The following is a 26361-nucleotide window of genomic DNA, read 5'->3' as shown; positions in this document are numbered from 1 at the left end:
TGCTCAGACATTTTTGGACATGTGAGGAGCTGCTGACGGGGTGAGACAGGCCTGTCATCTCAGCAGCTAGCAGCCCGACTCCTGAGATGATCAGCTGGTCAACATCCATTGTCATCCCAGGGAGAATATGATCCAATGAACTGATCTGTGCAGCTCTTTGGTAATTTAACGCTGGCTCTAATGAAACAGTAGCATTTTGATATATGAAATAATTCCTTTTGGAAGATTAATGTTGGCCTCACAGATGAAATCTAACAATTGTAGCTACTACATTAGTCTGAATGTAAAGTGACTCTCCATGTTTTTACTGAACATAACATCAGTGCTGCCTCTGGGGCTCCATATGTACAGATATCACCACATTTCAATAAATATAAAGGTATTCAAATGACCAGATCAGTCTATATTACAGACTGAATAACATAATTTACTGCATCCCTCTGTCAATGAGGTTATGTTTGTGTGAGAACACAGTGTTAGTGGAGCTTTGAGTTGAGATTATTTTGTCACAGTACAGTCAGGTTGGTGTGTTGAAGCTGAGTTGCTGTTGTCAGCAAGTACGCTGCCGCAGAAAGAGACAGAGGAGAGAAGAGCAGACAGAGAATGGACAAGCTCTTCTCTCTACTCGAGAGATTAGTTGAAAAATAAAAAATATTAAATGAATTAAAATAAAGTAATTGTTTATTAACACATTGTTTATTTCATTTACAGTGAGCTTTACAACTATTTACAACATAAATAAAGTAAGAAGTGGAATAACAGGGTGTGTGCAGGTACTTAAAATATTAGGCCTTAGAAAATGTGTTTATGTGTATTTTGGTTCAGCTGAGCAGGGAGTCCCAGGTGGTGCAGCTGGACCTGGATTGGGTGCCACAGTAATAAAATTAAAAGTTCTGGCTCCATTTCTACTACCTGTGTCGCTAATGGTCAACTGCAGCTGTCAAGGTTGCTAGGCAACATGAACAGCACTTTGTAATGCAAGGGTAAAGGCGGGAACAGCGAGTGACGCAGCTGGAAATTCTCTGTTGACCAGACCATCTCATTTAACAACGCTCAGTTCTGGCCTTCACAGTCTACGAAGGACAAGCCTTTGTAGACCATGTCCTTCGAAAGGAAGGCCCCTAAATTGGGACACAGCTCACATCTGGCTAAAGGGTTACTGTATGAACAGAGATATCACCTTTGTTGAAAATTTTGCTGCTTTTTTAAATAGGCCTCAGCTTTTCAAACTAGATGGGCTCCATCCTTCCAAGGTCAACCAACACTGAACTAACTTTGCACTCCTGTAAATGAGCAACAGGTAGATTTTGACACTCTATGCTCAGTTCACCTTATACCCACTATAGTTTGTGGTTGTGTGGTCTCCTCAATGCCAGATCTCTGAATAACAACATCTTTTATCTGTCATGATTTTATTTCCTCCTATAGTCTTAATTTTCTCATTCTAACAGAGACATAGTGAAAGTGTAATGACGTCACATCCTTGATTGAAGCATGCCTCCCTAACTACTCTCATTTATCTGAACCTAGGCCCTTGGGCCAAGGATGTGGTGTAGCTGTTATACATGGCAATGAGTTTAAATGCTCTCCCATCTCCTTAGCCTCATTTTAACATCTACTATTCTCCATTAACAACACACAGCAGCCACTTGTCTGTGCAGTACCCTACTGCCCCCCTCAACATAAACCTAACTTCATTTCTGTTCTAGCTCTTATCATTTATGATGTTTAGATATGAGAAAATTGTTGTTATGGGTGATTTTAATGTTCATGTTTGTTGTGCAAATGAATCATTAGCCTTAGACTTTAAAAATTTCTGCAACTCATTTGGCTTAACCCAATCTGTTTCTGGCCCTACTCACAATCTGGACAGTCTATCAACTAAAGAGCTTTTTGTCTCTGATCATCTCGCCATTACTTTCAACCTTTCTGTCTGCAGTCTCTCCAGCTCCCCAGTCACTTGCTTAAAGAGACGTCTAATAAACTCCTCAACCATGTTTATTAGGGAATTTGACCAAACACGCAAAAACTTCACGTCAATACTTCCCCTGTGAGTTTTGTAGATCAGTTTAATTCACTCTATGTGGACATTCTTAACAAAATTGCTTCCTTCAAAAACAAAAGTAAAACTGGTTCAATTGGCACTCCCTGGTTGAATGATTATACTTGCAAAATAAAGTGAGAATGCAGGGCAATGGAATGTAAGTGGAAACACAGCAGATTGAAGGTCGATCTTGCTCAGTTAAAAAATCTAATGTCCAATTACAAATTCTGCCATCAAAACTGCAGGAAAAAAATATTTTTCCAATATTATTGCTGAAAGCCACCATAAGCCCAGAAAATTGTTCAGAACTATTGAACATGTTGTCAGTGGTCCTTAAAATAATTAATTCCCTGATTATTCATTAAATGCATGTGAGAACTTTTACAGCTAAAATCAAAAAAATCATGAATCAGATTATACCACAGATTTGTAACTTTACTACCTATAGTCTCATTCCCCTCTTTTGAATTGATCTCTCCCCAGACACTGCTGGAGACAGTCAGCTTAACTGCTCCTCATATCATCTAGATGCAATCTCATCCAGACTCTTCAAAGAGGTCCTACCACATATTTTTCCAATTGTTCTTCCCATTATCAACAGCTCACTAGCCACTGGCTATGTACCATCTTTTTTCAAACATGATCATATGGAACCTCTTGTCAAAAAAAAAAGAAAAGAAATTAGATCCTTATGTACTCAACAATTATAGACCAATTTCCAAACTCCCACTTCTGTCAAAGATCTTAGAAAAGAATGTATTCAAACAATTACCTGCCCACATGAGCCAACTTGATAATTTTGAAAAGTTCCAATCTGTTTTTCAAAAAAAAACTCAGCACTGAGACTTCTCTACCTACTATTGGTGACCAATGATCTCTTCCTTGCTGCTGATGCTGGTGAAGTGTCTGCCTTGATCTTACATGACTTAAGTTCTGCTTTTGACACAGTAGATCATAGTACCTTTATTTGCCATCTAAAAGACATTGTGGGAGTTGCAGACACCACTATCGAGTGGTTCATCTCTTATCTTTAAAAAAGACTGTTTAAAGTCACTCTTGGTAACATCATCCACTGCCACTATAAACTACAGAGTACCTCAAGGCTCTGTCTTAGGTCGACTTCTATTCTGTATTTACATGCTGGAAGATTAATACACAATCATAAGATCTCTTTTCATTGCTATGCAGATGACACACACCTTTATCTGTCTGTAAAACCAGGATCCCCCAGTGGTCTGACTACTTTAAAGACCTGTCTAAAGGATATCAAATGCTGGATGCTTAATAACTTTCTCCAACTCAATGAAGAAAAATCATAAGTAATCTTATTTAGGTCATTGGACACATCAGATTTCAGTAACACATATGTTAACCTAGTGGCGTCCATTAAGCCTATCAATTAATGCCAGAAATTTAGGAGTTATCTTTCATTCCAGTTTAACTTTCAATCATCACGTCATTAAGGTAGTTCAGTCTTGTTTTTATCAACTTCAAAAGGTTTAAAAATCAGATACTTTCTTTCATTCTTTGACTTGGAGAAAGTTATTCATGCGTTTATTTTCTGTAATTAACACTTTACTTGCCTAAACAGTAAAGCACACTCATGCCTTCAAGTCAGAATACTGCAGTCAGACTGTTAACTGGATCAAACAAAAGTGATCACATAACCCCCATTTTAGCCTCTTTGCATTGGCTTCCAGTTAATTGCAGGATTGATTTGCTTCATTTGTTTTTCTCTTTACTTTTAAAGCACTACATGGTCTAGCTTCAGCACTACATGGTCTAGCTCCAGCATACATCTGTAAACTTTTATGTCTTTATCTACCTGCACACAACCTCAGATCTCACAACAAACTTTGCTAACAGTCCCCTGATCCAGACTTAAAACTGAGACTGTGGTTTTGCTGTCAGGGCCCCAAAACAGAGCAGTCTTCCTGTTGAAATTCATCTTGTAATCTTACTGACTTCTTTTAAATCACTATTAAGAACTCGCTTCTTGAAACCTTGCTTTTCTGCATTAACCTTATCTTTTTTAATTGTTTTTTTTTGTTGTTGTTGTTGTCTGTGTTTCTTCTGTTATGGGGAGGGGGGGAGATATTGTTTTGTATTATTTGTAACTGTTTTGAAAGGTGCTATGTACATAAAAGTATAAAAGTTATTATTATTGTTGTTGTTGTTGTTGTTATTATTATATAAATCTGTTTCTGCAAAGACATTCACATCACAGTCCCATCACTCCTGGCTACAACTCCGCATCCACACAGACCTCCGTACAAAAGCAGCAGCCATTGCACCACAAAAAGCCATAATTAAAAATTTGGCTCTGTTTCTTGTTATCTTCATCCTCGTTATCATCTGCTCACAAATTTGCTGGTTTCTACTGCACATAAATAAAACTGTTAACACTGACTTCAGTGGCCTTCATATTTACTTACAACAGCATATTCAGGACAGTGACCACTTCACACTGGAATCTGATATTGGACACATAATAAAAAATAATGATTCACATAACATAATCACAAAATAATGTGAACAGCCAAACAAAAAAATCGGATCTGAGCAATAAATCCGAATTTAGCACTAAGGTTTGCATTACCTGCAGACATTACTTTAGATCTTTATTCATAGAAACTGAATTATGCATGCAGTTAAATGCTCTCTATTCTCTTGAATAGACGAAGATGAGCATCTTGCACATGGATACACCAAGTGGATATTTTAACATTGTCTCTCAAAATGACATTGCTTTTCCATTTCTCATCCCTGTGTTAATGTGTCTTTCTTCATTTTCTGGTTGACCAACCCCAGTAATCATTGTATCTCATCACAACGTTGCCCTCTTCTTTTTCTGCTGCAGCTCACCAATACAGTACACCCAAATTAAACAGAGACTCATCACAATAAAGCCCGGCATAAACATTATGCTTTTGTGCTTGAGACTATTATTGCCCCATCCTTTTCCGCACAGATGAAATTACATGCGGTAGATTATGACAGGCATCACTTTGTATCATGTCTTGTGCTGCTGGTATCTGGTTTTCAGAGTGACGGCACCACAGAAAATGTAGAAATTGCACCCACATGGTCAAGTTAACTGATTCAAAGGAGATGTCATAGCAATCACTGTGTTACTGTAATTAAATTTAGATTGAATCAAGTCCATTTTCATGGTACCGCTCATACAATTTTCAGTTGATACAATTTTAAAGAAGCCATGGCAGATGTAGATCCTGCTGTCTGTTCTAATACAGTATGCTGAATGGGCAGCTCTCCTCTGCAGAAAATAAATTGGATACAATCTGATCTACCAAATGTCTTTCAGACTTATTCCAGCTGAATATCTTAGATTAACATAGAATGACACCGAGAGAGAATTAACAGATCTTTCTTGCCTATTGAGGCTCTGTGTGTCAGACTGAATAGAGCTACAGTCCACATGGTGGAGGATCATCAGTGGAGCTGAAGAGAGTGACTCCACACTTGACTGCGCAGATTAAGAGAGTGACAGGGACCTATGACTGGCTAATTCAATGGGGGCACTCTCTGTAGAAAACACTTCATTCTCAACAATGTCACTTGGCTCTCCTGTGCGATATATCCTGCTATGAAGTATTATACAGCCACGGTGGAACACCCCCGCCTTTTTACTTCCATTCAGCTTGAAAGCAAGAGCTGTGTTGCAAGGGCCAAGCAGTCATCAATTTTATACCATGTTAAAAGAAAAAAAAAGATCAAAAAACACCTCTTCTCACTCATTAGGTTTTAACTTCTCTGACTTTTATAAGAGCTTTGATTATCAGCAAAAAGCCGAGCGTTTTAAAATGATTGCCCCAGTGCTTATGGGAGATCCACATCACAGAAAGCTAATGAATGAAACATATATCTGAATTTCTGAGTGTTCATTTCTTTTTCTTTTTTCAAAGGGAATCACTGGGATCCGGTTTGCTGAACATCAGAGATGCTACATCAGGACCCAAACTAGGAACCTACCCACAGTGGCAGAGGTGGAGGCTGAGGACGCAGAGTTACTGGTATGCTTCCCCCCTCGGTCGTCTGTACCTCAGACTCTCTGTAGTTCTACAGAAGCTGTCATGCATATTGTAGGGAGATAACCAGAGTAGAGCACTGTGAGCACCACACAAATCCTCAGCCTGTCCATCTTATCCTATCTCCCCCACCCCTCTCACTGAAGAATAAACTGGGGTTTGTGGCGCCTGTGAAACCGTCAGAAAGCTGCCCACAAACCCATAGCTTCTTTGTGGCTCACATCAAATGCTGTTTGCTGTCAATCTTGAGCCAATATTAATTTTTAATCATCTCCTCCAAAGGCTCTACCCAAATAGCCTAAAGGGGAAGGGTGCAAGAGAGGTCTGAGTGAGAGGTAAGCCATTAAAATGGTATTTTTTAAAAGATGTTTTCTTTGTAAAACTCACAAGGCTGCTCTCCAAGTTTAGAGTGATTTATTTTACTTCGCTGGGTCTTATAGTATGTGAACTTATGCAAAAGGAATGGAAGAAATTCAATCAATCAAAATTCCCAATTTTTCAGTGTCACAGTGCAATTCACTGAGTGGGCCGTATGTTCAAAGAGAAAATCCTTCTCTCAAATGTCTCCACTGCTTGCACGCTCTCATTTACATTTCACATTGTAGCTGAGAAGAAGTAGCTGGCAAGTATCTGACATTCCCTGCTAACTGATTCATTTTAAAAACAGAATAAGCCAATTGTAAGTCCAAGCCAACCCAGTCTCAGTTTTAACTTTAAGAACACAAGCTGTTACACCCAAAAACCAAACACTGTTTTGTTATTTTCTTCTCATCTTCATAATGTCTGATCCACGTTTACAGATACTAATTGCCCAGGCAGCACTGTATGTCCGTGCCATTTCTGTCTTCTTTGGTGCACTGTGAAGCCTAATTGGCTTAATTCACAGCTCCGAAGTGAATCATCTGAGGAAAGTGACTATAGGGTTAAATCCAGTAGTTATGGAAGCCCTTATTATGACTGCCATGAATAGAATAGATGATTCTGCACCAAGTTCAATAAAATAAAAATTCAAAAGGTGTTTGACGCTGTGGTTTACGAACACATCCTTATAATTAAACAACCACATAGGTCAATTGTACCATGCACTTCAGAATGACCTATAAGAGCATTTTCTAATATGCCGCCTCATTTCCAAATATTATGTTATATATTATGTTTTATGGTGTGACAACACTGTGGTTAAGGTCTCGTTAGGTTTAGGCACAAAAAACACTTAGAGTTAGGGAAATATCATGCTTTGGGTTAAAATGATCACTTGAAAAGTAGCGTGGGTTAAAGTTACTACTTCCTTAAAGTTAGGCATCCCTCATCAGCATGGCAACAGTAAACACCACTACAACTGTAGTTATGGTTTTGAAAAAACTTTCCTGACTTGCTGTTGGAAATGTGACATTTGCAGTTGGAGACGGGAGGCAAACAGTGGTCTCTCCTGCGCCTAAGTCCACTTTTTGTCATCTGTCTATCTAGCAATCCACCTTAAAGAACCAGTATGTAGAATTTAATGGCTTGTACCAGAACAGACTTGGCAAAAATAGAATATAATATTCATAAGTATGTTTTAATTAGTGTATAATCACCTGAAAATAAGAATCATTGTGTTTTCGTTACCTTAGAATGAGCCCTTTATATCTAAATAGGGAGCAGGTCCTCTTCTATGGAGGCCGCCATGTTGCACCACTATGTTTCTACAGTAGCCTAGAATGGACAAACCAAACACTGGCGACCGTAGGTTCTCCTACATGTTTGGAAGGGGAGGCTTTGCAATCTGCAACCTCACCACTAGATGCCACTAAATCCTACACACTGATCCTCTAACCAAATGCCTAAACATAACTTTCAAAATCATTAATCATCTAAGATTTTGTATTACAAGAGGGGATTTTATGGGCAGCAAATAAAATATGTCGTAACTGAACGTTTTGCAGATAAGTTTAGTGAGAAGTTCAGTGCCATATTCGCACCTGCAAATAAGTTGTATATAATAGAGGTGGTAATTGGCGTGACATTTCTCTTTATTTGTTTGCTGGTTCTGTTTCAGTTCATCACAAAACTAAGCCTACACAAGCAAAGCTTATAAGGTTAAAGCAGCATGCAGCTATTTGCAACAGAAATATCACATCATGTCACTGTGGCTTCTTTCAGTAAGCTTTTAACCATGGGAATAACACACTGTACAATAGGAGGGGAGTTCCTCTACTAAAAAATAATAATTTGTTCAAACGCAATACTGATTGAGTATAGTCAGTTCTGTAGCATATAATCTTCATATCTATGAGACAGGATTGTAACAGGTTCTACAAAATAATTGCTTTCACAAAAAATAAAAATGTCTGCATATTCATATTCATTATTTTAAATTACCATACAAATGCCAAACATTACTCTCCCACCAATTCCCATTGTAAAAACATTTATTTTTGTCATCACTCCTTTTTGCACTGTAGTTACACCACTGTGTGCTGCCGCTAATATTACTGCAGAGGATGGTTTTTTCCCACAAAAATACTAGATTGCACAAGAGAAATACAGTAAATATCAGGGGGGCCTGATTTAGGTAATGAAAAGTGGCCTTGGCCTGACCTAACCGTCCTCACATTAAACAGCAGCCCCTGATCCGTCCTCTATGAGAATCCACCCACGTGTGACCCGGAGAAGATCAGCACAAGTTCCTCCTCAGGTGGTGAAACACATGAAGCTCACAGGGGTTAAAGCCAAGCACTAATGGTTCCTAGCTTAACCCAGCCGCAGGCTTTTAGGAAAGAGGGCTCAGAGCACCCACAGCAGGCTTTAGAGCCGAGGTGAAAAACAATGGAAAAAATTGCGGAAAAACTGCAAGCAGCTGATAAGGAAATTCAGCCCCTGCGAGGGAGAACCAGGTGACAAACATGAATTGTTTGCCAGGATTTTTTCCTCCCTTTTCAATTTGCCTCCTCTATGAAATGTCTGAGGGAGTAATCCCTGAGCTTCATTCCAGTTCCCCCAGTCTGACACAGAAGTCACCATCCGCCTCCCTCACACCCTTTAACATTGTCAATCGATGCTGCTTGCTCCAAACAGCCACTTAATATGGATGACCAAAGCTCACCCAGCAACCCAAAACCTCCCACTCAGACAAGAACTGCAAAAAGAAAAACTGTGAAGAGAGTGTGAATACACCAAAGTACTGCAAGCACATAGTACTGTTTGTTTTGTCTCATATGTGTCTCCATTAAGATATGAGCCCAGTGAATTGCAGGCTGACCAGTGAGATTATTCTTCAACACAAAACTAAAAAGTTAATTGTCTCCAGCTGCTGAAAGTGTGCAGTAAAATTGATCCAGGCAAAATATATGGTTCTAAGGGCTCAGGGAATACGCAGGCTAGCTGGTAAACTACCATAGTGAGATAACTCTGTACTCACTAGCCAGCTGGAAACATGCTAGCACTAGTCTGTCAAAAAAGCTTTCTGAGTGTTTTTCCATTTTCTCTTTACTGCACCATTTACTGACAATGAATTTTGAATTGTGAAATGTGTGAAATGTTTTAAATGCTGGTGTGTCGTGACCATTTGTGCCCTTAAAGGATAGGTTTGCAATTTTTAAAGTCTGTCCTAAAACAATAGTCAGGTTCCCAAATGAGCACTGACACACATTTTTCTTGGTGTAATCATTCCTCCCGTTCATACTGACCATTAGAGGATCCCCTTCAAATGTGCTTACAGTGTAAGTTATGGGGGACAAAATCCACAGTCCTTGTTTTGTGCAAAAGTAAATTTTAAATTTTATCTGAAGATCATTTTTAGTGTAAAATTCCCTCTCTGTGTTTCCCTGTTGAGCTGCAGTGGAAGGATAGTGACAAAAAATGGGACTTTGGCTCTAACCAGACAGTGATTCTGAAAGATATTGACTTAATTGATGACTGAAGCTTCATATTAGTTTCAGATAAACCTTTAAATACATGGATTGTCCATTTTTGTCCCCCATCATTTCCATTATAAGTACATTTGGAAAGAATCTCCAAGTGGCCAGTATGAACAGGAGGAATTATTACAACAAGAAAAACCTATTTCAGTGTTCATTGTGGCACCTAATTACTGTTTTAAGACAGACTTGAAAAACTATGAATCTATCCTATAGTAAGTGCCAGCTGACTAAATTGCTTGCATAGGAGTGTGAACTAAAATTCATCACCTGGTACACAACATTAACAAAAAATATGTGTGGTAATGCTATTGGGTACTATGAGAAAATCTTTGTTGATCTCCAGTGAACACAGCAACACTTTAAACAATGTGTCATATAGACGGGTGTCCCCCTTCGGGACACAATGGCAGGAGAGGGTAAATTCATTAACTACAGCACAACTGGTGTATAATTAAGTTGTGCACTGTAGGCGGAAATTATACATACACCAGGAGCAGGCTGCACAAAACAAATTACCATCATTCCCAAGGTCCAATACTTGATAAAAAGTTGCTTGTGTCCTAATAATATATCATTTGTCAATAGCAAAATGGAAAAGACTTTCAAATGTGTGTATAAACTGGAGGACTGTAATCATGTTGTCTTTGTGCTTGTCAACTGGCATTTAGAAATCCTTGCCCATGCTAAAATGCTGACCTTTACCACTTCCCCCCAGGCGCTCTCTCCTACAAGTTATTGGAGTCGTTTCTCAACTGTGAAGTCAAAGTCATGTTGTGAGCCCCGTGTCGTGACCTCCATTTACTTTCCAGAGAAGACTCACTTGGCTTCAGTGGTTAAGAGGTCCAATTAGAGAGAGCTGTTTGTGTTCCTCCAGTTTGATTTTAATTTCTGTGGCCAGCTCAATGCCAGAGCACCCCCTCCACTGTACCACCACCAGCTGCACCAGTCCTCCGAGTCAACATTAATCTACTGGCCGGCACTTAAAAGTGAGGGCAAGTGTGTCAAAAGCTTGGCTAAACACCTCCCTTGCCCAAACACAATCTTTAATGTGACAGAATATGCTTAACTTTGTTTTGGGAGGGGGGGGTTACCCCCACTGCAGGTCACCACTGTGTCGCTTGATGACAAACAAGAAGCAAAAGCAAATTTTAATTCAAGCGAGAGTGACAGGGGTGAACAGGAGGGAGGGGGGCATGACCCAGTATAAATGATTCTTGCTCCTACTATAGCCCCAGGATTCTACGTCAAGCTTAACTAATGTGCAATTAAGCTTTAGACTGGGAGAAAATCACCTTGTAAAAACATTTGTCAAGTGAACTGTTTTTCTGTTCTGGGTTGCTAATTAACAAGGGAATGGGAAGAGGGGTTTGTTTGTGTGTGTATTTACATATACATGAAGAAAATAAATATCTGCACTGTTAGGGGAGAGCATTACCAAATCCCCTTCATATGTCTCTATTAGACAACACTGACATGTAGTCCCTATCATTAAGCAATAATAGTTTACTTTACAGCTCATGAACTACAGTATCAACAAATTAAGCCCACTGATAGTGTTGGGTGCCAAGCGAAGCATTGTGGTGGAGGGGGAGGGAAGAGGGGAAGGGGGGTAGAGGGGGAGGGAGGAGAATGCAAGGCTTTATTGTGTCTGTCACATTAAACAATATTGCAGCCACACTCAGAGTAATGAAGACCACTTCTAAAGTCATTTAAAAGTCAAATCATCACTGTCTGTGAATTTCAATGATGTATAATAGAAAGAGCGTACCCGAGGCTTGAGAGGAGGATGAGGGAGAGAAAAAGGAGGGAGTCAGGGCAGTGGGAGTTCAGAGTCAGGAAGTTGCCGCCCTCACTGTGGACAGAAAGGTGATAGATAAAACGATGAGGCTCTAGCTGCTGTGTGGCCCACGGGAGGAGGGCGCTTCCGGGGGAAGGGTGCTTCCGGGGGCGCAGCACAGCCGCTGACCCTCTGCTTCTCTTCCCATTAAACTCAGCACTCAGAGTTTGAGCTGCTCCCGTCTGGCCGTCGATTCGGGGCCCCAAGGGCCAGCCGGAAAATATACAAGAAGTCTTTTATTCCTTTTACCATACAGGCATTAAACACAGAATGACTGCATCAGGGAACACTTGTTATTTTACAAGATCTGCTCTCTGGTATTATTTATATAACCTACCTGCTGCTACATGCCTTTCTTGCACTATTGTGCTATGGTGTTGCATTATGTGTAGTGTGTGTATTTTGCTGTGCCTTTTCACTGAGGTGGACAATAAATTCAATCAATCAATTAGTAAATGCAGGACCATATTTTGTGGGACATTTTTGCAAGCTTTGACGTGCTATATGTGTGTGTTTGTGTGTGTTTCCTAGCAGGTGGATGAAACTGAGGCCATGGATATGAAGGTGGAGGACTCCCAAGTGTGGGTTCCTGCTGAGGAGCCCATCGTTAACCCAGCATTCCTCTTCGACTCCAAGATCTGGGAGATTTGCCAGGAGCTGCCCATCCACTGGATCCATCCCTCCCCCCTGAGCGGTGAGAGCAGGGGGCATCTCTGCCTCTAAATGCAGACTATTAACACTCTCACTGGAGGGCATCCCCGCAGGCCATATGGATGTCTGTACAGACCGCATGATTTCCCAACCATATGAGCAGCCGGCCCAGGCTATTCTGTGTGTTTGGAAAGTTGAGAGACAGATGATCACTGGTGGAAGAAATATTCAGATCCTTTACTTAGCTGAAACTATTAATACCTCAGTGTGAAAACACTCTATGACAAGTAAAAGTTTTACTCAATATTGCAGAAGTATTATTAGCAAAATGTATTTAATGTTTAAAAAGTGAAAGAATATACAATGTGTAACATATTGTTGGATTACTATCATCTATGGATGTACATGTAAGCAGCATTTTAATGTTGGCTGGTTAAGGTGGAGTTTTGTATATTTCACACTGCAAACAAATCTTCATCTAAAATCTCATCTCATCTAAAATATGAATTATTTATGTCCCCTTATTCTAGAAAATTCATAAAACTTGTTGAATTCTATTAATACAGGTTGAATTTAACTCACCGTTTTTCACTTGTTTCATGAAATGAAGACATTCAGTCGTCAAAAAGTTACAAAAGCTTCGTCTTTTTCCTGTTTTTGAACTATAGAGTGCTGCCTTGTTCTGGAGAGAATAGACAAAAAACTACTTGTGGTGTGTGCAGTATGTAAAATGTTAATCTACAAAGTAACTCCAGCAATCAGATAAATGTAGTGGAGTAGGAGTAGCATTAAATGGAAATACTAAAATAAAATGAGTATATGTACCTCAAAACTGTACTTAGGTGGAATACTTCAGTAAAAGTACTTAGTTAGTTACATTCCATCACTGCCGATGGTCATTGGCAATTTGATATTTTTGAGATGTTTCTCAAAATGATGTGTAGGCGTTACTAGCTAGGATCTGTGGAAAATGATTCGAGTGTTACTATCACAACAGCAACACCATTGTTTGACACAAGCATGAAAAAGCTTGGAATGAAATCTTGCAGATTTCTCTCGAATGTTAGTAATTAACATCATGCCACTGAGAAAACAGTGTACAAGCCAACATTTAATCCAAGAACTTTCTCATTTTACTTCAAACAATTAAAAAAAAACTCTTGCAAGTATATTAACATGTTCTTTCTTTCCTATCTCTCTCGTGTATTAAGATTCTGACCTCCGCGAGGAAGAAAATGTCGACACGCCCGACGCAGAGGTCACAGGTCAACGTTTTGCCCGCGATGTCCTGGACCACGTACCCGTAAACGACTATGTAAGTGGGCTCCTCTGCAGCACATCAACCGAGGACCACACCACAAGATACAGTAGAGCCACTTCAATCAGCTCTAACTCTGCCTCGACTCTTTCTGCATATAAATCGCTCACTAATTGATGTTAAAACTGACTTTGTGCACCAGAGGGCATAGCAATTGCTCTATATATCTGTTTAAGTAAGGCCAGTTCATTGAAGACTCCCTTAATGTCTCTCCATTAATTGAGAGGAATATCCAGCCTTTCAAAGGCAGCAACTTGTGCCTACAGCGCCTGTTAGTGCCTTTTTTCACTTCCTTTTTTCTGCGGCAGTGGAAAGCGCTGTACAAAGAAGCACTCTCAAGGTCACTCATTGCTGCACAGATCAGTTACATTTATTAATAATGCTTTAATTATCAAATCATATAAAATGAATGGAAAGGCCAAGTGGCATATTTTGGTGTACTGCATGTAAACCACTCAATGCTGTATGATTAATTATCCCTGACTCTGAGGGAGAATCATATGCTGGAATATATTACGCAGGAATTATGCACAAAAAACTGCAGTTGCACACAAAAGATACCAAGCACATACACGGGGTAGATATCTGACACACATGCACACACTCACACATTCAGCACTTACAGGTGAATAGCCACTAAAGCTAAATTCAAGGATAATGACTCAAGCTCTGTCTCCTCCTCAGAGCTGTAAGAAATGGTGAGAGACACGCAGAGAAATGAGACATCCTATAATGTTGACATTTATCAGGCCCGTCCCAGAAACACCTCCTGCTCAACTCCTCAATTTCGCCCGGCTTCTCTGTCTTCTCCCTCATCGTCTGCGGCAGGAGATGCAGTGCTATGCAATTAAAACATACCAGGGGATGAAAAACTCGGCTCTCCTTTTGAAACGTTCTGCCTCTATCAGCTGAGTAATGCACACCACTGCAATCCATTCCAGCAGCACATCCAGGCTCTGTTTGTGGGTCCAGCGATAACAAAGGGCTTTGTGACCAAGCAGAGGGCAGGCAGCAGTCTGTAATTGGGAGACTGAACTCCCGCTCATGCCAGTGGGATGCCACATGTGTGAGCCAAACCTTTTTTTTTTTTTTTTGCTTCATCCAGAGCCACAGCTCATGTAAATGTGCACACAGTCAGAAAACACCTTCAACCAAGCACACACACAGTCTGCTGCTACTGCTGCACTATTTCTCTTTGTACCTACATCCTTTTATCTATCACACTCACACACACACACACACACATGCACACACGGGGACGGAAAAAACAGGCATTCACTTCATCTGCCATGGCCCCTCATCTGCGTTTCATAAATCTGAATTTCAGTGCCGCCTCTCCCCACGGTGCGCGTTTGTAAAGCAGAATAATTGTTTGAGTCCTTGTGACAGAGGCTGGCAGATATATGAAGCTGACCTTTGCCATGGCTGCCATGTCAGAGTGCAGCGTGTGGCCCTGGAAATTTCAAACTGAATAACTACCATCTGACAAGGCTGAAGGAATGGTTCCACTGTCCTTGACCCATATAGCAAGGATGGGTTTCCAAATTGAATTGACCTCAGTTTAGAAAAGGCTTACATACATACATACACATATAAAAATATTTGGTGTGTGTTTCTCCCTGTGTCTGAGTGTTTGTATTGTGTGTTGAACTTGCACCGTGGTGTGCATCCTCCTTACAAACTTCTGAAAGCCATGTTCCAGGTCTGACTAGATGCCTGTTCATGCATAACAGAGCAAAAAAAAAAAAAAAAGCTGAAGGAATTCAAATACATGAATGCAGGAGCTGTTTGTGCCTCCAGAGGAATCTTCACACTGAAGCTAAAGCTCCTTATCACTTAGGTAAACCGGCAGAGTTTACTGAAATACATGACTATCTCCTTATTCAATTACATCCGATTTCACTGTCATTCCACGTCACTGTAGAGCACAGTGAGATGAAAATCTGAGATCAGGACAAGCGGCAAAGCATTTCGTACGTTGCACTGTCCTGTGTGAAAACCCTTTTCAAATACAAAGCAGGGTATGAAACAGAAATGTTATCTCTGCTGTTTTGATCCTAGAATGAATGTGATGAGCTCTGCTATGAGATTTAATAACACATCCAGGCATGTGCTTCAAGCTCATGAAGAGCGGTGATCAGTGTGTGTGAAATAACACCACCAAGTGTGGAGATTAGAGGAGTCGTGCTTTGATTCGTTACATCTTATTGAATGACTGACGCAGTTTGCTACTCTGCAGACTAATTCATATCCAGTGCCTCACATTATGCACAGAGGTGCCCGTGTGCGAGAGTGTGTGTGAATGTGTTTGCATGTGTATTTGCGAGCCTGAGAGTGTGATGAAATCAGATGCAGCAAGGGGGTAATGGCTTTTACTCTTCATTAATGCTGCTTGTTTGTGAGTGACTGCCTCAGATTTCCCAAGGTGAACCATTCTTATCACTGCAGCATCCCACTGGAGACGGCAACTCAAAGCCAGAGTGATTAATATGTACCCTCCGTTTTAAAAGGATAGCTCTGATTAATTGTCTTTAAGGTACAATGCTGCCTATTGGCTGTTTGTTTTGATAAAAGCCGCATCATTTGAATAAAATATTTCCTTCATTTTCTCAGCTGGAGCTCCCGATTTCGTAACATCCCAGTTTGGGCTGTGAGGAGCAGATAAGATTATCGTTGGTCCATTGACAGCTTTCGTGTTGTTTCCATAACAGATTGTTGCCTGGAAGCTGATGACCTGAAACTTGACTGAAACAATAAATCATTAGAAGCCTACCTGCACTTGTCATAGTAATAAATCAAACTCATCCTAGATATCATCTGTCCCACCCTTTCTGTGTGTTATAAGAATGTTTCATGAGTGTGTAATTTTACTCAATTTATCATAGCTCACATCAAATGCTTGCTTTTTTTTTCTGAGTCATGCTTGTGAGGAATTTTGTGTTATGCAATTATAGTCCGCTGACTGCTACAGAAGAGAAAATATCATAAAATGTGTGTAAACCAGTGTGATCGACTACCCACTGACTTACGGAGTAGATGCAAGAAAACCATGAATTCCCATTCTTAATGTAGCAGGGGACTAGAGGGACTCAGCCATGTGTTCCTACGGGTCCTGTCCTCTTAAACAATTCCCACACATTTTCTATTCCCAGCAGTGGATGTGTTTTGTTCTGCATTATTGCATGTAGCTGAGTCATTGTAAGCACTTGCAAAGAATTATTCCAGTTTGTTCTGAATGCGAAGTCAGCGCAAGGCCCGTTGACTCCTGGATCCGAGTAGTTTAACGAGACAGCGCCAGATCGTCTCTGAGGATTCATTTACTAAAAGAGATTGAAATGTGGTCATATGATACTGCACACTGAGGGCAGTTGCTGCCTCAACTCGCGTGGTGAGTTAAGTGGCACTTCTCCGAACCCCATTTGGAGTTGCTCTTGATCAAAGGCATGGCACTCAGCCCCTACGAGTCTATGAGGGCATGAACCAACCAGCACAATGGAAAAATCCAAGGACCATTAATTCTACCCAATTTACCTTTCGTTTGGGTTTCATTTGGCCCCTCTATAAATTCAGAGGCAGCCAGCAAGAGCAAATGAAAGAATCCTTGTTAGGCGATCATTACTCTGCTAATTGCTTTAGGAATGTGCCATGCACTTAAAGTCAAGGTCAGAGTGAGGCCGCCAAGACATGGGGAGCTCTAATTTGAATGCTCTATTGGAGGAGGAGTAGCCATTTTGGTGCACAGTGTGGGCTTCAGTCGAGGGAGTTAAGAGGTCAGAGATGAAAGAAATAGTGTAATTATGCCGGTAACTACCAACGTTAGAGTCCCTTTGATTGAAGATAGCACCGGTAGAGAGGCTGTGAATACTGGAATCAGAGATGGAGCGTTGCGCAGCTGACAGTACTGCTATCTCATGGCATAATAGAAAGGTCAAGGGTATTATATCATGTTTTATTCTCCTGGAGCTTATATCAAGCTAGCTCATTCTCACCGCTATCTTGATCTCTTTGTCACGGTCATCAAGCATGGTACAACTTTGCATTTTCTCAGACATCAATTTTGATCTTTTCACTCTTGTTTGGTTTTTACATATATTCTTCTGACCTACAAGTGGAGCAAGCTCATCAATTCACGCCTCCTCTTCTTCTTCTTCTTCCTCTGTCCTTGCCTTGGGAGGACCGGCATTTGTCATGTGTGTGATTGTAACCCTGCCCAACCTTGTGTCCTCTGCAGAGAGACGTCGGAATCGAGCTGGATAATCGTCTGGATGACAACGGCTACTGCTGCCAGCACTGTCGCCGTGGTTACCGCTTCTGCCGGCGCTACCACGAGCCCCTGGGTGGTTTCAACCCGTGGCCATACTATTACCAAGGAGGTCGGGTCATCTGTCAGATTGTCATGCCCTGCAACTGGTGGATCGCCCGTATGCTGGGGAGGATTTGATGAGAGCTGGTGCTGTCTGGGAGCAAAACTGTTCATGTCATCATAGGTGCAAATTCCCTTATGATAAATTTTCCAGACCACTTGTGAGAGCAAAGCAGTCCATTGCACACAATTATTATCCAATCTGAAATTTGCCCCATTGAGTATTAGTCAGTATAAACAGTCTAAATGGTGTTTGGAGCATTTTGATTCTTTCTTAAAATGCATCAGCCATTTACTGCTGTCTAGTTTTCTTTGTTTATCTACCCATTTGGTATCTCTGCAATTTGACCCTGTGCAATGAGTACAATTTAGTTTGGAAGATTTCACCAATATCAAATCTTTTCTAAAATATACTTCAGGACTGTCTGTCCTTACTTTTCTATGCATTCTTTTTTTATTTTATTTTATAGGTTCAACAGAGTTGACCTATATACTGTAGTGTATAAAATGTACATACAGTACAACAACAATATGTATAACCTTTAAGTGGTGCTATCTCATTATATATTTAACTATATATCTTTTCTCTGTTTTTCTCTGTTTTTTTAAGATCATGTTTTATTATTTCTTATATGACAGATATAGCAGATAAAAACCAAACCATAAGATCTCCAAATAATGAAGTCAACATCATCACAGTGATACAATAAACAATCTTGCTTTGGTCATTCAGCACTTCCTGGATGCACAATGTGTTAGAAATGATCTAAAACTAAACTAAAATATATAAAGACTCCAGATGCAGAACACTTTATGCAATATGTTCACAGAAAGGACAAAGTCCAGGCATCAAGCGTTTCCTGATTGTCTTCATGTATTTCAGCAAATCCTTTTCTCTGTTTCTGTGTCATGCTAAGGAAGTGCAGTATAATTAAAGACCCCAGCTGTCCATTTTGATGTAGTTACTGTTGTGTTATCCTCCATTGTTTTCACTGTTGTTGCAATCCACAAAATGCTTTAAATAGTGCAACTGTTCAAACAGTCTCTTCTTTGCTGAGGCGATTTAATCTGTAACACCACATCTCAATCTGTCAAGCTGAAATAACTCTCTGCAACTAAGAGATAAGCAAGCAAGATAGGCATTTGTAATTGATGTTCTGTCATCAAAATAACAAGGTGCATAAATGCCCAAGAGTATTCAAGCTATGTGGGATATTCACAAGTTAAACAGAGAGACAAAAACGCGGAGCACTCACTGTTGTCACAGTTTGCTTTGAAGTCTTGTGTGTATTTCTTATCTCTTTCCTGATTTCTTCCAATTAAAATTTCATTGTATGAATAATCTCAGTTGTCCTATAATATGAAACAATGTGATTTCCTTGAAAGAAGCTTAATACCCCAGGGTGTTTGTGTGAAAACTGGTGTGGGTTTGAAAGAATCCATATAATAGACAGATCTCATTCTAACCATTAGTTCCATTGTTCATTAGCAAAAACATTAAGCATCAAATTAAAAGTATTATGACAAGAAAAAAATAGACAAATACGCTGTTATTTTCTCAGTTTTATCTCCTGAAACTCTCCTGTGTATTAAATGCAAAACAGTGCTTTGTTTACAGTAATATAACAGCCTCTCACTTGGTAAGTAAATCTGGCTGTTGACTCATGTTGGCTCACTGTGATAATAATGTCAGTGATATCAATAATAATTGGCAGTGAAAATGATTTTGTGAAAAAGAGGGCAAAACATATTACTGTATGTAAATGTTTTATGGATATGCTCATAAACGAGTTCAGACTGCAACCATATTGTTATTTTTAAATCAATAATGTCAATGGCCCAAAGCAACGTGTCAAGTAAAAAAATAGTGGCATGAGTTAACAAATGCAATAATTGCAAACATACTTCAAATAAACTGACAAGTGTACCGCAAAGCCCCAGAGGCAGTTCTGAAAAGTTCATAAAATCAGTGTTTATATAATTCATTTCTCACTATTCGCCACTCATCACATCAAATAGTCAAGTGTTTATTAAAACGGATGTATTCAGCATTATGCGGCTGCTGTGGCTGGTGGTTTTGTTGTTCTTATAGAGCTTCGCCACTCACAATGTTGGGGAATAGTGTAAAGTGTTATTTTTTCGTAAGATGCTGTTAGTTGTTGTCTATCTGGCAAGGTCTCTGAGGACTCGGAGGACTCTTTTGTGTAGTCGTGAGAGTAAATTGCCATGGAAGCCCTGAGAGTCGTTTTGAATGGGATGGCTCACCCTGACTGGAGAGGCTGATACAGATATTACAGCTGGCTCCCTGAGAGCTCCTCATGCCCGTTGGGACAAAAGTCCAATATTAACCATGAAAGTCAAGCTTTTAAAGTGCAGACATCTCACAATTAAAAATCATCATGGAGTTAAAGAGGCCCAGAAAGACGCTTGGATGGAGGAGATAATGTAAATAAATGATCACACTACAGTTGATGCATGCTAAAAACTGCATACGGTACAGTAACAAGTGTTGCATGAATCTCCAGACATCATTGAAAGCATCTGGTTGAAACAAATCTCCAGCACAAATCAATATCTTCTGAAGATGTTTGCACTTAGTGTTTATATAATATAATATGTGATGTACATAATGTGATATTCAGCAAATAATTTAGCTTATTGAAAGGATTGTTTAATAGAATTTAAAAACTACTCCAAATATGTAAAGAGGGCAGGTAAACAATACCAACTCTGTGGAGTTTAGCCTGCAAAAAAAATGTTTTTTAATAATATTTAAACGTCTATATAAATAGAGGTTGATTTGCATTCCCATCATGTGTGAAGTGGCTCAATACTGTCTTCATTAGATATGAGGCAAATCTGTGAGTCTACGACAGTGAGCTCTTCCCTCGCAGACAGAATGAAAGAATATATCATCTCAAATGAAGCCCCGCACAATTTTCTCATGCATTTTATACACTGTCTAGGAAAACCCCCTTCCAGCAGTTGTTTATCACTGTTTTGATGAGGAGAGGAAACAAGATCGACTGCTCTGCAGGATAAACAGAGATACTGAGCATCTACCAGGTTGGCGCAGTTCAAAGGATTTTGCCTACCTGGCCCGAGGAATGGCCACTATCTTTGACGCTCACAAGTGAATTAATTCCTTTTGTTACTTATCAAAAATGCAGGGAAACTTCACTCCCAGCTGCTTATTTACATTTCAAATAACCGTTCGTTCGTTTAGATCCATGAGTTGCTATTCTAGGGCGGAGGAGAGTGAAAACCAATGTATGAGGAGTGTCTGTATTTAGATTAGTGACCTGAAGGAATAGTTCTCTCCACTGCAGACTGAGACTCAGGCTCTGCTGAGGACACATGTATTACCAGTGCCATCTTGTGTGTAGAGAGGTGTACTGCTTCCAGAGACAGCATCTCCAAACCAGACGTTGTTTTTCTCATTTTCTTTTTTTTTGCACTTTAAAACCATTCTGTACCATTTACTCTTGCTTTCATAAGAAAACTCAGATTTCAGAGTGCTTTATTTTAAATCTAACCTTGTCTGCAGGTTGTCAAGTTAAAAGACTGTATACAGCTACAATGGCCATGAGACTGCAGCCAACTCCTTTCCTCTGTAATGTTGCAGTCAGTCTGGTAACCTGATGGTTAAATAAGCTCTCCCTGTACCGTTCCTGCTACAGGCTGGAGGCACAATAATGTCAGCCGTCATCCTTCAACTGCTCCCACTGTGAGAGGCAGCATGGCACAGCAGTAAACACTCGCACTGTGTCAGTGGCTGCAGGCGACACAGAAATAGTCCTCCTCTCCCAGGACACGGCTCTCGCTCCATCTTCAGGGTCTCTGACTCACTAACCAAAGGAATAGCACAGACATAATGGCTGCTAGTAGCCTTTCATTATTTTAGTAATCCATAACAACCTCCGCTTACCATATGGCAGGCGATCGATGAACCGCTGAACAGAAAAAGCAAAGTGTCTGTTTAGATGTAATGGAGGGTTGTTTGTTGCTCAATGTGTAGCTTGCATGATGATTTCTGACTCATTTCAAACAATTTTCCCATCTGCAAAAGGCTCGGGAAGGCGTTTGCTGGAGTAAAGGAGGTTGTAGCGGTGGCAGTGGCTGTCACTGAACTTCTAGCTCTGTTTTTTCCTCTGTGTGTGTGTGTGTGTGTGTGTGTGTGTGTGTGCGCGCACGCATGTGTTAACCCTATGGCAAGATTGATGGATTGTGTGGTACCCAGCTGTGCATGTGGGTGTAGACAGAGCTAGGCACAGTAGGCAAGCCCCGCTGCCAGACAGCTTCCTCAACACCCTGAACACACACACACACACACACACACACACACACACACAATCAATCCCACAATGCACACACACACACATACGAACACACACATCAACATAACACATGCTCTAACAGAATCAATCCAAGTCAGTGTAACCCTTCCACTCGCCAACCACAGCCTAAACGCACACACACGCACTTCACTCGGCAAGCTGTGGTGACAGACTCGGCTGTCTTCAGCTCTGGGCATGTCACATGCTAATGTATTCATCCACCCACAGCAACTGGAGAAGCAGTGCTCTTAAGTACAGTCCAATCAGTCTCTGGCCTGCTAATGGCTCCAATCCAGTTTCCTACACTAGCTTTTTCTTTCTCTTCAAATGCCATGTGGTCGAATGTCCCCCAAAGCTGCAACAGCCCAACAATATGACTTTGAATTTCTGAGGCGAAAACGCTTCAGTTTCATTATCTCGACAGTAGAAATTAATTGACTTAGTAACCCCTTGCCAACTATTTGTTTCCAAGTTTAATTTTGTTTGCTGTTTAATTTTTCAATGTCTTGCGTGACATTTATGTATCTGCTGCGCTTCACAATTTCAAACCCACTTTGTCTGCAACAAAAAAAAAAGAACATATTCAATGGAGGAAGATTTAGTTTTAATTAATACATTGACTTTTCTTAAAAATCTATTGTATATTCAGAATTAGGGAAGCTGTGGACAACCCATAGAAGCAACAAAACATAAGCAGTGGACATACCTCAACATCTCACAGACAACAGTGCAGATACAGGAATATATACAACAACAAAAAAGCAGCAAAGACTACCAGATTTTAATGCAAATGTAACCCAGTGTAATAATTGATTGTCGTAAATTTGCATAAGCATGTACTAAAACAAGTATACATTCAGAGTGTCTTTGCAGACCCAGAGCCCCTCAGCTGATGTGGGGTTGTAAAAAGCAGCATTCAACTCTTATCCTTAGGTGCTAGTGCAGATGGAGGTCAGTATGTCTGAATGTCCTCACTCTGCAGCTACGGTCCAGGGGAAAATACAACCAATTTAGCTGTGATACCACTCTGGATCAATATGGCTTCATCCTCGGCAGGAAGGACCGAGGGGGCCAATCGGATGGCTGGCCTGAGAGATCCTTAACAAAGTGGGACCACAAATAAAGAAGGCACAGACACGACCGGCCCGAGAGCAGGCAAGGAGAGGAGAGGAGAGGAGAGGAGAGGAGAGGAGAGGGGAGGGGAGGGGAGGAGAGGAGAGGAGAGGAGAGGAGAGGAGAGGAGAGGAGAGGAGAGGAGAGGAGAGGTACACCTTTGTACCGAATAACTAAAGAAACAAAGAAATTTGATATATGATTTCAAAGACATCCTGATTGATACACTTGATACTTATTCTTAAAGCAGTACACAGAACATAATATCTTGAAAGCATAGCCCCGACTGCCTGACTGTTGAAAAAGGTAAAGAGGTATGTCCGCTGGAAAGGGAGAACCAAAACACATTCACTCAAACACACAACAGAGGATATCTACAATAGGATGTAAGAGAATAAAACATTGGAATAATGATGCTGCACTGAGCACTCAAGTCCAAAACTCAAGAAAATACCAAAGCTGATTATATGGAAGGCTATACAAATGAAAAATGCTGGTCTTAAAAAAACAACTGCCAAATAAGCTTCCTGGTATTTATGCTCATATTCTTTGTATTTTCCCTCATGTTTACACATGTATATAGAAGACAAATGTGCCTTTTTATACAGAATTTAGAAATTCACAAAATAAATAAATCCGCTGTGGCCTTAAAATTGAATCTCACTTGTATATTATATGTATACATATATAACTCCATATATATTCCATTTCATATAAACAGGACTTAAACCTTGGACATACAAGCTTCTGTCGCAGGGGCTGATAAAATCTATTTTATCCTGCATTTTCTTTCTCTCCATTTGTGCCTCCCTATGTTGCTGTGCCTCCGGTCTGTAGCTCTACAAACAGTTTTGATGTTGGACTGTCCTTGGTGAACAGAAAATGCCCATTTCCATAGTAACACAGTGTTTTAAGGCCAGGAGTAATAGAGAGGGAATGCATACTTTTTTTTTCTTTATATGAAAATAAATGAGCAATAAGTTCTTAAAAGTCTGAAAGTCTGAAAAGCCATTTAGTCCATTTTTCATCTTTTTCCAGACATTTCCAAGAAAGAGTCTTGAGTTGTTTGAACTTCCTGTAAGGCACTCTTCAATTAAACTCTGAGATGTGTGGGGTTTTTTCACCAGATTGGACACGGTGACGCGGCATCCATCCCTCATCCATGGGAACAGGAACCTGTATGCGGTTTTGGAAACACACACAAACACACACTCTGCACGTTCTCAGAAGTCTGATTTCATTGCACCATTTGGCATTCAGTCCCCGGTTTTGGTTTGTTGCATCTTTGTTGCCTCTTTAAACATACAAGTCCAATGAGATGTAAGGTAAGAAAATAACTAACTGGCACATTTGGTAGACAGGGATCCCTGGTTTATCCAATGGCTGTTCTCCTAGAGGGGAAGGTTGATCTATATATGTGTGCATTTGCTCTGTGTGTTTGTGTATCTTTGTGTATTGGGGTTCATGTCTACAGAGGATAATCCCAAATCTGAAAAGTGACTTCTTAGAAAAACAAAACAAAATCCCTTGAATTTTTTAAAATTAGGCACATGGTCACAGAATATGTGAGTAAACAATAAATCCTGAGGCTGAACTGACCAACCTTTAAGAGCAACGTGCTGCTAGATCCCTCACTCTGACCTTTGATCAGATCACTGTGTTAGGAAAAGAAAAAGTCTGTGGTCAAAATGGATTTAATTGTTGTTTTTGGTTCAGCTTGTGAAGAAGAGTCCTGCAGCCTTAGGCCTCCGCAGGCTCTGTCTTAATCTGGATAAAGTTTGCAGGCAGTTGGACAGAGAGTGGCAGCTCCTGCAGGCCTTTGATTCCCTGCTCAGGCTGCAGGGACATCTCCCCACGCACCTCCAGCTCCTCCACAGGGGTCAGACCTTCACTGGGGCTGCTGCTCTGGGAGGAATGTCCATTAATTATAGTTTCACTTCCAGCGTCCTGGCCCTGGCTTTGACTGGTATCAATAATCACAGTCCTATACTGCAGCTCAGCTTCCCCTTCCTCCATCTCTTCCTTCTCAAATGTATTTGCCGCCAGTGATGGATCACCATTCACCATCGACTGGAAGTAGCTGGGGTCCAGCATCTCCTCTTTGATCTGCAGCCCGGAGAGGTCGCTGGATTTGAGCACGGTGGCGATTACAGTGCCGGGCTGCTGGGCCACCATGGTCTGCCCGCAGGTCGTGTTGATGGTGACCAGGCGGGGGAGGCCGTTGAGGTTGGAAGCAGTGGAATTAGTGGCTCCTGGAGGGGAAGTGCAGCAGGAGGAGGTGGAGGAGGAGACAGCAGAAGAGCCCAGGCTGGTGACCAGGAGCTGCTGGGGGAGGCCGTCCTGCAGGCCGTTGGCTCCACCTGCTAGAGATGCGGTCTGGATGGTGAGCACATCCTTACCACCTGCAGTGGTGGAGGGCATGGTGTGGAGTATAACCCGAGGGGGGGAAGAGTGGCTGGAGTCCCCGTTGGCCAGAACAGTGGTGAGGGGCACAGATTGAAGAGAACCAGGAGATGTCAGGACCATGGGTGCACTGATGGTTCTGAAAAGACAAAACTGAACGGCTTAGAGAACTGCAAAACAGAATATGCACTCATGTTTCTTCATCTTCTCTGACAGAGCTGCTGTGCTTGAATATTCAGTTTGTATCTCAGCAAATATAGACAAGGATTATTTTTTAATGGAACCCTGTTGAGAAAGTTACCCAGCGCACAGCTATGATCCTAAACAGCAGAACTAATGCCCTT

The 26361-nt window shown here is 40.8% G+C and overlaps 2 protein-coding genes across 6 annotated transcripts in view; one reads left to right on the top strand and one right to left on the bottom strand.

Annotated features, from left to right (window-relative positions):
• The window catches only part of tnmd (tenomodulin), a 63692-nt gene extending 44186 nt beyond the window's left edge, over positions 1 to 19506 (top strand). Inside the window, exons 4-7 of one of the 2 annotated variants that reach the window (XM_067599720.1) lie at positions 5971 to 6078; positions 12364 to 12526; positions 13695 to 13798; positions 18033 to 19506. In XM_067599720.1, the coding sequence (XP_067455821.1) occupies positions 5971 to 6078; positions 12364 to 12526; positions 13695 to 13798; positions 18033 to 18242 (585 nt within the window). In that variant the 3' untranslated portion in view covers positions 18243 to 19506. The remainder of the gene's footprint in view (positions 1 to 5970; positions 6079 to 12363; positions 12527 to 13694; positions 13799 to 18032) is intronic. The other variant, XM_067599721.1, reaches the window with a different exon arrangement.
• Positions 19507 to 23083: 3577 nt separating this feature from the next.
• The window catches only part of elf1 (E74-like ETS transcription factor 1), a 40062-nt gene continuing 36784 nt past the window's right edge, over positions 23084 to 26361 (bottom strand). For all 4 annotated transcript variants that reach the window (XM_067599716.1, XM_067599715.1, XM_067599718.1 and 1 more), the window contains one exon: positions 23084 to 26156. In XM_067599716.1, coding sequence (XP_067455817.1) covers positions 25355 to 26156 — 802 coding nt within the window. In that variant the 3' untranslated portion in view covers positions 23084 to 25354. The remainder of the gene's footprint in view (positions 26157 to 26361) is intronic.

Source organism: Thunnus thynnus, chromosome 9, assembly GCF_963924715.1.
Source record: "Thunnus thynnus chromosome 9, fThuThy2.1, whole genome shotgun sequence".
Classification (NCBI taxonomy): domain Eukaryota; kingdom Metazoa; phylum Chordata; class Actinopteri; order Scombriformes; family Scombridae; genus Thunnus; species Thunnus thynnus.
The sequence above is the reverse complement of the archived record's forward strand: the minus strand, read 5'-3'. Positions and strand labels throughout refer to the sequence as shown.